At 35.4% G+C, this 10,000-nt stretch overlaps 1 protein-coding gene across 1 annotated transcript; it reads left to right on the forward strand.

Annotated features, from left to right (window-relative positions):
- Window positions 1–2,717: 2,717 nt before the first annotated feature.
- Window positions 2,718–3,293, forward strand: LOC106876254 (general transcription factor II-I repeat domain-containing protein 2-like). The gene has a single exon (XM_014924745.1). It carries the CDS (start codon window positions 2,718–2,720, stop codon window positions 3,291–3,293), a length of 576 nt encoding a protein of 191 aa, XP_014780231.1.
- Window positions 3,294–10,000: the final 6,707 nt, after the last annotated feature.

Here is a 10,000-nt window from a genome sequence, read left to right on the forward strand (position 1 = left end):
ACCTGAATAGAGGGAGGTAAAATGAGGGAGGTCATGGGATTTATGACGTACACAGACATGCAGGAAGTAAATAGACACCTTTAATTTTCAAAATCTTTTATTTAATACGCAAAGCGAACAATTGAAATGTAATCGACAGGTAGGACTACATACTTTAGTATTTAGTTGACATTTCCTTTACAGTTTTTAATTCAGAAACTCTTTTTGGCATTGTCTCTTGTGGAATTTCTGCCCACTTTTCACGCAACAATCGAAACAATTCATCTTTAGATTTACGTTTCTGTCGAGTTTTTCGTACAGCTCTGTCTATTATGCTCCATAGATTTTCAGTTGGGTTCATGTCAGGAGATTGGCTCGGCCAAGGAAGCTTTTTGATCCCACTTTCAGTCAGCCATTGTTGATTTCTTTTCACTGTGTGGCATGGAGCCCCATCTTCCATGAATAAAAACTCATTTTTGTTATGTCATCGTGTGAATACATCGGAAGTAGTCCTTGCTTAAGTATTTCAATATATTTTTCAGAGTTTATGGTTCCAACACATTCGATCAGCTTATAACGACCATTGTTGGTGACAGTTCTCCATACCATTACAGAGATACTGCCATGTTTCTCGGTTGGTTGGAGTCGTTTCAAATCAAAATCTTGGTTGGGAAGCCTCCAGACCCAAACACGTCCACTGTCTGAAAATAATGCAAATCTGGATTCATCTGAGAAAATCACTCTATCCTAAAATGAACTGGATTTTTCTGACATCTCCTTAGCCCATGTCTTTCTTTTCATGATATTAATTGGTTGAAGGAGAGGTTTTCTTCTAGCTGCTTGTCCATAATACCCAAGCTTATGCAGATATGTAACACACGTTCCTGGACTAACTTCTAGCTGTTTTTCAATGTCAGAAGTCTTCGAACGGGGTTCGTTTTCCACAATTCTCTTCAAACAGCGAAGCTTCCTGTCCGAGGGACCAGGTCGGCCGGGACGAAAATCTGATTCTTTTCCTTGGCTTTTGAATTGCACTATAATTCTATTAACAGTAGCAAGAGGAATTTGAAGAATTTCGGCAAATTTTCACTGGCTAAGACCAGCCTCAAACTGCCCAACAATACAACTTCTTTGGAAATCTGACAGTTCTGCTGAATTCTTTGTGAGTGGCAGGGTTACTCTTTACAGATGTTTAATATAATGGCACCGGGAATGAAAAAGAATAATTACATTGTAAATTCTACACCACTGAAAACATATTAAGATGCTTAGATCAGAAATTTTGAAAATTAAAGGTGTCTATTTACTTCCTGCATGTCTTTGTAGAATGGTTGACTCTACGTCGTAGAGTCAGCCATTTTGCTGATGCATAATTAACAGCCATTGTTTCAGTTTCAAATCTTTTGTGGCCGGATCAATATTGATTGTGTTATTTCCTAATCTTGTTTACAATGTCAAGTGATAGTGACTTCAGTGATACTTCAGTGTTTCTAGTCTAGGCTAATGCTTTATGCGGAAGAGCCTACTTATTCTTTATTTGTTTCTGATTTCTGGAACATTAATATCAGCATGATTACGTAATAATTTTAGTTGTTAATTTTAATAGCCCATTATTTGGTCATGGTATCTGATACTAAGAAAAGTAACAGAAAGAAAAGAGAAAATTCAATATCCTATGGACAGAAAAATATTTCGTAATTGAAACATATATAATGATAAAATTGGTGTATGCAAGGAACATAATATTAAGCATCACTATGCTGCCAAACATGAGTCACAATATAATGAATTAATTGGAGAAATAAGGAAAATGAAAAAGAGATGAATTGAAGAAGAAGCTTAGTTCACAACAAGACAATTTCAAAAAAACATGTCAAGAAAACTAGTGCATGTACAAAAGTTAGTTATTTAATAACTGAAAAATTGACTCAGAAGGGTAAGCCACTGATAGATGGCGAATTAATAAAAGAATGTATTGTAATTGCTTTAATGAATATTGTCCCAAGGAGGTAAACTTATTCAATGAAACAAGTCTGTCACATCAGACAAATTGGTAGAAGAATTGATGACTTAGCTGACAGTATTGTGGGTACATTGCAGACTCAATTATCGAAATGTGTTCATTACAGTTTAGCATTGGACAAAAGTACTAATCAAAGTGACACTGCACAATTAGTTATATTCATCACAGGAATTGGTGTCAATTTTAATATCATTGAAGAAATGTTGGACATGTTTCATATGAAGGATACAACTGGCAGGGACATAATTGAGCATGTTAATTTAACATCAGAAAAGTTCAATGTTGATAGAAATAAAATTCGATTACAACTGATGGTGCTCCTGCATTAACCTTTTAAAAATAATGGGTTTATTACTTTATTCGAAGAAACGGTTGATCATGATATACTTAGCTATCATTGCTTGTATCATCAGCAGCAATTGTGTGCTCAAAAATTATATATGAAACAGTTGATGACAGATATTGTGAACGTTGTTAATTTTATCAAATCTCAGGGTTTGAACCATCATACATTCAAAGCATACCTCACAGTGAATATGAAGATGTTATTTATTTCTCAAAAGTCAGATGGCGCAGTCAAGCAACAACTTTGAATAGATTTCAATTATTGCTGCCTGAAATAAAATAGTTCCTACAAAACAAAAGGCAAAAGGCAGACTTTTTAGCAAATGAAGAATGGTTGAATGATCTGTCCTTCTTAGTAGATATCACTGAAATGTTAGCTGAGCTTAATTTGCATTTACAAGGAAAAGACCAGTTATGTTGTTCAATGTTTGAGCGAATAACAAGCTTTCCTAAGAAATTAGAACTTTACATAATACACTTGAAGGGTGGAGAAATTGTACATTTTCAGAATTTATCTGAAAGACAAGAAGAAGTTCCTGTGAACTTTGAAAAATACACTAAATTATGTGAAGCTTTGTTAGATGCTAGAACCAGATTTTCTAACTCCAGAAACATAGAAACTGAACTGAAATTGTTGAGTGATCCATTTTCATTTATTTATGTGGAAGCACCAGCCAAATACCAGCTAGAACTCATTGAAGATCAAAGTAGAGAATCTTTGAAAATTTATCTTGACTTTTACAAGAAATTGCATTCTTTCAATGAACTTTATCAAATTGCCAATTTAGCTAGAAAACTATTGTGCACGTGGAATAGTACATACTGCTGTGAACAATTCTTTTCGAGTATGGAAAACATCAAAACTGCTAAAAGAAATAAGCTGAGTGATTGCCATTTAACTAACATTCTTAGAGTAAAGAATAGTACCACAAAAAGCAGATATTGAGAATATCATAAAAGGAAAACAATGCCAAAAATCACATTGATTATATTTTGTGTAAGTGTAATTACATTTTTATATTTCATTTTTTATTTATATTTGTTATTAAAACATCTTATTCACTATATTTTGAACTTTTTAAAAGTTTATATCTAAGTACCTTTGTGGGCCGATGAATATACTTAAATTAATAATTTGGCCCACAAGGAAAAAAGGTTGGACATCCCTGGACAAAAATAATTCTTTGTGGCAGGTCCCCAGCATGGCCGTTGTCTTCTGTCTGAAAGTAAAAGATCAAATATACGTAGATATACATGTGTGTGTATGTGTGTGCGTGCGTGTGTGTGTGTGCGTGCGTGCGTGTGTGTGTGCGTGCGTGCGTGTGTGTGTGCGTGTGTGTGTGTCTGTGTGTGCATGTGCGTGTATGTGTATATGTGTTTGTGTGTGTGTGTGTGTGTGTGTCGACATTTTCAAGGATAAGGCCGAATTTTATAACTCTGTCTTACTTAAAGCAGGTTATACGGAGAAAGTTACCTACATTAATTCCATTCAGTCTTATTTTACCTTTACTAATGGAGATATGATATCTAGTTGTAAGGATATAAACGATATCAATTTTAATTTATACGCCAACACCAAACAGAGGAAGGGAGATAACCCTTATTTATTCCCTTATTTTGGTTGTAAAGGTAAATCTGTCTTTCAAAGATAGTTACACTAAAAATAAGGTAACTAATAGTAAAACAATTTGGTTAATTATTCCTTATGGGAGGCAAATTAAATCTAATTTGCCTTTGCAGTTTCGTGATGCTATTATTAGGAATTTTCCAAAGAATTCTAGGTATTACTCTATTATCAACTCACACACGGTTAAGATTGGTTTTTCTAACACAAAAAATATCTTACAAATTATCTCTTCACAAAATATTAAACTATTAAATATTGATACATTTACTACTACTAACATTAATTTAGCTAATACCACCCATCCCCCTAGAAATATTAATAACAAGGTTATTGTATCTGAAGTCAATTACAACAGAATCAAGTTTATGTCAAGTAACTCTAAAATTAAAAATTCTATATACCAGTGTAAAATGAAATATTTTTTTCCCGTTGGAAGCACATCTTCTTAGTTATCTAGAAGAATTGCTAATCATTACTCTACATTTAGGGAAAGGAATAAATGTAACAGTACAGGACTTTGTAAATTGATTTGGTATCGAAAAGACCACAATAAACAATTTAATTTAGATTGGCTGATTCTCTCAATCTCGATACCTTATGATAAAGGCAAGGAAGTCTGTCTTCTCTGTAATTCTAAACTATTTTTTATTCTTATTTCTAAAGATCCCCTTGTAAACATGGTTATAGAGTGTGTTTAACGATGTAAGCATTAACAGAAACACACTTTTAGTTCATATAAGTGATATCTATCATTATATATAATTTAAACATTAAATTTCTTCTTACATTTCATATTCACTAAATATATCTTTTATTTAATATACATATAGTTATGTACTTCTCATTTATTTGGTTTCTTCTTTCTTTTTCTCCCTCCTCTTTCTATAGGCTACCTTTAACGTTATATCAGCTAACGTTTTTTTCGAAACAAACTTATTAGCGTTCAGTTAATCACTATACATATCCATCATTTTCTGTTAAAATGTTTTATTGGCGAGTTTCATTTCTTCATTATACTGAAGAGAAGATTTCATTATTTTATACCATTTTATTCCTTTGGAATAATACCAGTGATATCTTCGAAACATGTGTCGGAAGTAAAAGAATTTGAATGCCATCTGCGTTTAACTCCACACACACACACACACACACACATATATATATACATATATATATATATATATATATATATATATATATATATATATATATATATATATATATATATACATACATACATACATACATAATATTATGAAGTATATATATATATATATATATATATATATATATATATATATATATATATATATATGTATGTATGTATGTATGTATGTATGTATATATATATATATATATATATATATATATATATATACAGAGAGAGAGAGAGAGAGAGAGAGGGAGAGAGAGAGAGAGAGAGAGAGAGAGAGAGAGAGAGAGAGAGAGAAGGTTTCAGTTAAAGGGATTCATCAAGAATCAAGGCATACCAACGTGTAGAATGGTCAAAAAGAATCACACGGAGCAGACAGTGAAATAAGCCATCATCATAGATATCAATTATACAGAATTCGATAGCGGTGTTGGGTAATTCCATATTCCAACTACTTATCAACGATCCTATTGGCATTGGAACACATGGCGTGGTGCAAGTATAATAAGCAAGAGACGAATGGAGTTTAAATTTGCGACAATTGTCTCGATAGATAACAGGTTACATCTTACATTAGAGATTTCCAGGTTCATCAAATGAATTGAAGCATAGTCAAAAATGACTGGCCAATATATGAACTTCGCCTGATGCTCATGGAAATCCACGTAAAGTATGATGTAATCTATTATGACTACATTAAATAAAGATTTCTAGAGAAGCAACTGTCGCACTTTTAAATTCCATTCACCTGTTATTATATATGTCTTTTACCTTTTACTTGTTTCAGTTATTAGGCTGCGGCCATGCTGGGGCACCGCATTGAAGAATTTATTAGTCAAATGAATCGACCCTGGACTTATTTTTTGGTCTGGTAATTATTATATCGATTTCTGTTGCCGAACAGCCAGGATCGGGGGGCGTAAACACACCAACACCGGTTGTCAAGAAATGGCGGGGAAACAAACACAGACAGACAGACAGACAGACAAACACACACACACACACACACACACACACACACACACACACACACACACACACACAGTCGAAAATTAACTCTGTGTAAGACATTTTCCTGTGTTTAACGCACTGTAAATATAAGCTCATCGAATGTCTTTTGTGATGGCCAATTCCGCCGCAAATACGTTGGTTATGGTTCATTTCCTAAGCTTCTTATCTAACTTTCTACCTAAGCCTTTCTCTATTCTAGTTTTTTTTCTACCACCACTCCCTTACGAAATCTGATCCAATCTACTCTAATCTCTTTTTTCAAGACGAACCACCATTTGTTGCTGATGATTGTCCCTGTCAGTATCCGCTTAATAAATTCGTTAATCTAGTCCCTGTAATCTTGGCGCGTCCACATTGGCACCTTCAGGCAACCAGTCGGTAATTATCAGACAGATTGAAGCGTCAGGGATTTGCATGGCTATTGTACCCCTCCCCGAACATCTTTCTCCACAAAGTATAACCCTGTATCCCGCATGTGTTCCAGTCACCCATCAGCTCTAAAAAGCGAGATATTTTTAGGAAATCCTCTAAGCACAGGAAGAAACCCGGCTGCCTTATCGCTGTTAGAGAGTAGACGGTTACTAGTCTGAAGCTACGGCCTTCACTGCTGGACACGCCTAATAAAATCAACTTACCAAAACGATCCGTTTCGAAATATCCAGACCTTTTCGAAACAGTACAAGATCTCCACATCTCGATCACACATCTCGACTTGAAACCATCGAAGACAGGCATAAAAATTCGTGAGGCAGAAACTCTTATCTTATTAGTGACAACCACATCTATCAGGCTCCGTTGAGCAGGTGGCCATGTTTTCAAGGCAACACCAGGTGACGAGCATTCACATTACCACTTGTAAGTAAGGCCATGTTTGGCAAAAAGAGCGAAGTGAAAAATTATTCTTTCTAAAGATTTATGTAAATATTTCTTTGGAAACTTCCAACTCCGTCGGGATACTTGTTTCTATTTTTCTTTATTACTGCATGTCTTTTGCGATGTTATGATCATTTTTGTGTGCTCCTGTGTTATTTGTCAGTCTAATGTAGCTATTGTGCGTCATGTTGGTGTGATGTTTCATTTTCTCTTTTCTTTTTTTTTGTTGTTGTTTGTGTTTATGGCCGTGGAGTTAATGGATCTTGCTTTGTTCATATTGGGTGTGTATTCTGACTGTTGGTGTGCGTGAGGTTTCACTAGTATTTGTTATGTTTGTAGTGTTTATGGTAATGGTGGTGGAGATGGCAGCGGCGGCGGCGGTGGTGGTTTGGGTGACGGTGTTGACAGCGCTGCTCAACTTGCTATTCCTATTGGTGTTGGTGCTTGGTGCATCGTAGTTCAAATGCATCGCCCCAATGTTTCGTAACTCTCATCTTGTTTGTTGGCGTGAATTTTAATCTGTTCCTTTTCCTTCTGTTAGTTAGCCAACTTGCTGAGGCAGTTACGAAAGGCAACCATGACCAAACGCCCAGCAAAACTGATGAAGGAGTCTTGTTTCATCAGCACAATGCTCCAGCCCGCAAGTCGTTGGTTTCAATGGCTACTGTGCGTCAATATGACTTCGAATTTTGTAACTGTCTGTTGTTTAAGGTCTTCACCATCTCCTTCCCTACACAATATATCTAAGTGACCCAAGACGAGAGGCGACTGCCTTGGGAGCGGTTGGTTGTTTTCTTCTGCTGTTGATATTTTTGTTCATAGTTTCGGATTTGGGTATTGCTGTTGTTGTCCTTGTTGCTGCTGTTGTTGTCTGTGATGTGGTGACACTTTAGGGCGGCGTTTCCGTTGTTGTTTTATACCTTCCACTGTTAGTGTTGTTGTTGCGGTTGTTGTAGGTTCAGTTTTCAGTCTTGTAGTGACTGCTGCGGTTGCATGCTGTTGTTGTTGTTATTTCTGTTTGTGTTGTGGTTACTGATACTGTTGCTGTTGATCTTTGGTGTTGGCAGTGGCTGCCGTTTTCTGTTGTTTTTGTTTTTGTTGTTGTTGTTGTTGTTGTTGTTGTTGTTGTTGTTGTTGTTGTTGATGATGATGATGATGATGATGATGATGATGATGATGAAGCTGGTGTCGCTTTTGTTAGGAGCAGAAAACCTTGAGGTGATCTGTGTTTCCAGTTATAGCATCGAAGTCTTCTACCCACCAGTATCACCTACAGTTTCAGATCATGGGATATCACTTAGAGCGAGGATCCCGTCCAATGTTTCAGGTTTCATCTGAATTAGAATCTCCGACCTTATCCTAACCCAGTTTTGCTTTCGCAATTGTTTTACCTCCAAAAAGCGAGGTAGGTTCCACCAAAACCACACGTTTGACCAATCTCAAAAGTCTAATTCGAAATTTTTAATTGGATTACGTGGCTTCAGGGTAAACTCTTGAGCATTTTGTGGGACAATGTTTCTGTGTAAAAAAGAAAAAATGCAAATATAGCCGAAAATGGTTGGCACATGTAAAAAGAAAATAATCTTTCTTCATCAGCTTTTCAAACAGAATATGGTTTCATCTGAAGATATTCGTTCAAGCCTGTGTCTCTGCAACGATATGCAACAATATAGAATGGTTTTCTGTTTTGCCTTGCTAAAAAAATATATATATTACGGTATACTTAGTGTAACTTTTCATTGTTTTAGTCTGTTAACTGTTGTTCTCACCCTTCTAGGTCATTTTCTTTTTGTCTAGTGCAGTGGTTCTCAACCGAGGTCTATGTAGAATCTTTTTTTCTTTTTTTTTTTTGTTAATATTTATCTGCAATAAACTGGCTGTACTTTGACAATGCACAAAATATTTTAACAATTTTTTTTACATACAATTCCAAATAATATTTAATCATAAAAATATAATTCGAGTGTAGACTAAAATAGGAATCAAAGAAGTCCATAGGTAAAAAAAAAAAAAATGGTTGACAAACACTGGTGCAGTGGAATTAAGTTGTAGAAATCCGCGAAGAATCACTTCTGGATTTTCACAGTTGCTGCAGCTTTTGTTTCTTTTGTTATTGTTGCTCCGGTCGTAGCATAATACTGGTAAATTGGTGGAGGTGGCGGTTTTATTACTGCTACTACAGTTTGTTGCTACAGTAGTAGTGGCAGTGCAATGAATTCTTCTCTCCCCCTGATGAATGTATGGAATTCTGTTTGACATCCGGTTGCTCCAGTTACTGTTGCTGTTGTTGCGATTGTTGCTGCCAGTGATTCTTCTGCTACAGTTGTTAGTTACAACTGCGCCTGCATAACAGTGTGACGTGGGGTGTTGACTGCCACCGACTGATATACCTCCGAAACCACCTCACACTTTCCTATCTCACTGGCAAAACAAGTCGACCAGTTCTATGTAATTCTGGTCGACTTAATAAACAAGCTAGAACAATATAATCAACAAAAGGAACTGTCTAAATGACACAAACTCACAGAGCTTCGGTTTTTGCGAGGAACAACAAAATCAATGATGATGATGATGATGATGATGATGATGATGATGATGATGATCACGACGACGACGACGACGATGATGATGACGATGATGATGATGATTATCATAACAGCTATGTCTTAATTGGAGAAGATTTATGATGCGGTTCAGCTGCGAACTTATGAAAAACTTGTCTGCCACACCTTCTTATCACTATGCGGGCAAACTTTCAAAGCCATCTTATGTCGGCGTAAATATTTTGAGCATATATGTGTGTGTGTGTGTGTGTGTGTATATATATATATATATATATATATATATATATATATATGAGTCTGTGTGTCTAAATGATTATTGTTTTAAAGGCAGTATAATCAAGTAATTAGGTAACATCAAATTTATTTATTTATTAACTATCACTGAAATTCAATCAGTGATAGTTAATAAACAACAATAGCTTTTA

Source organism: Octopus bimaculoides, chromosome 25 (genome assembly GCF_046866305.1).
Source record: "Octopus bimaculoides isolate indiv1 chromosome 25, ASM4686630v1, whole genome shotgun sequence".
Lineage (NCBI taxonomy): Eukaryota > Metazoa > Mollusca > Cephalopoda > Octopoda > Octopodidae > Octopus > Octopus bimaculoides.

Excerpts from the sequence above, each read along its gene's own strand:
- LOC106876254 (XM_014924745.1), top strand. The coding sequence starts at position 2,718 with ATGTTAGCTGAGCTTAATTTGCATTTACAAGGAAAAGACCAGTTATGT.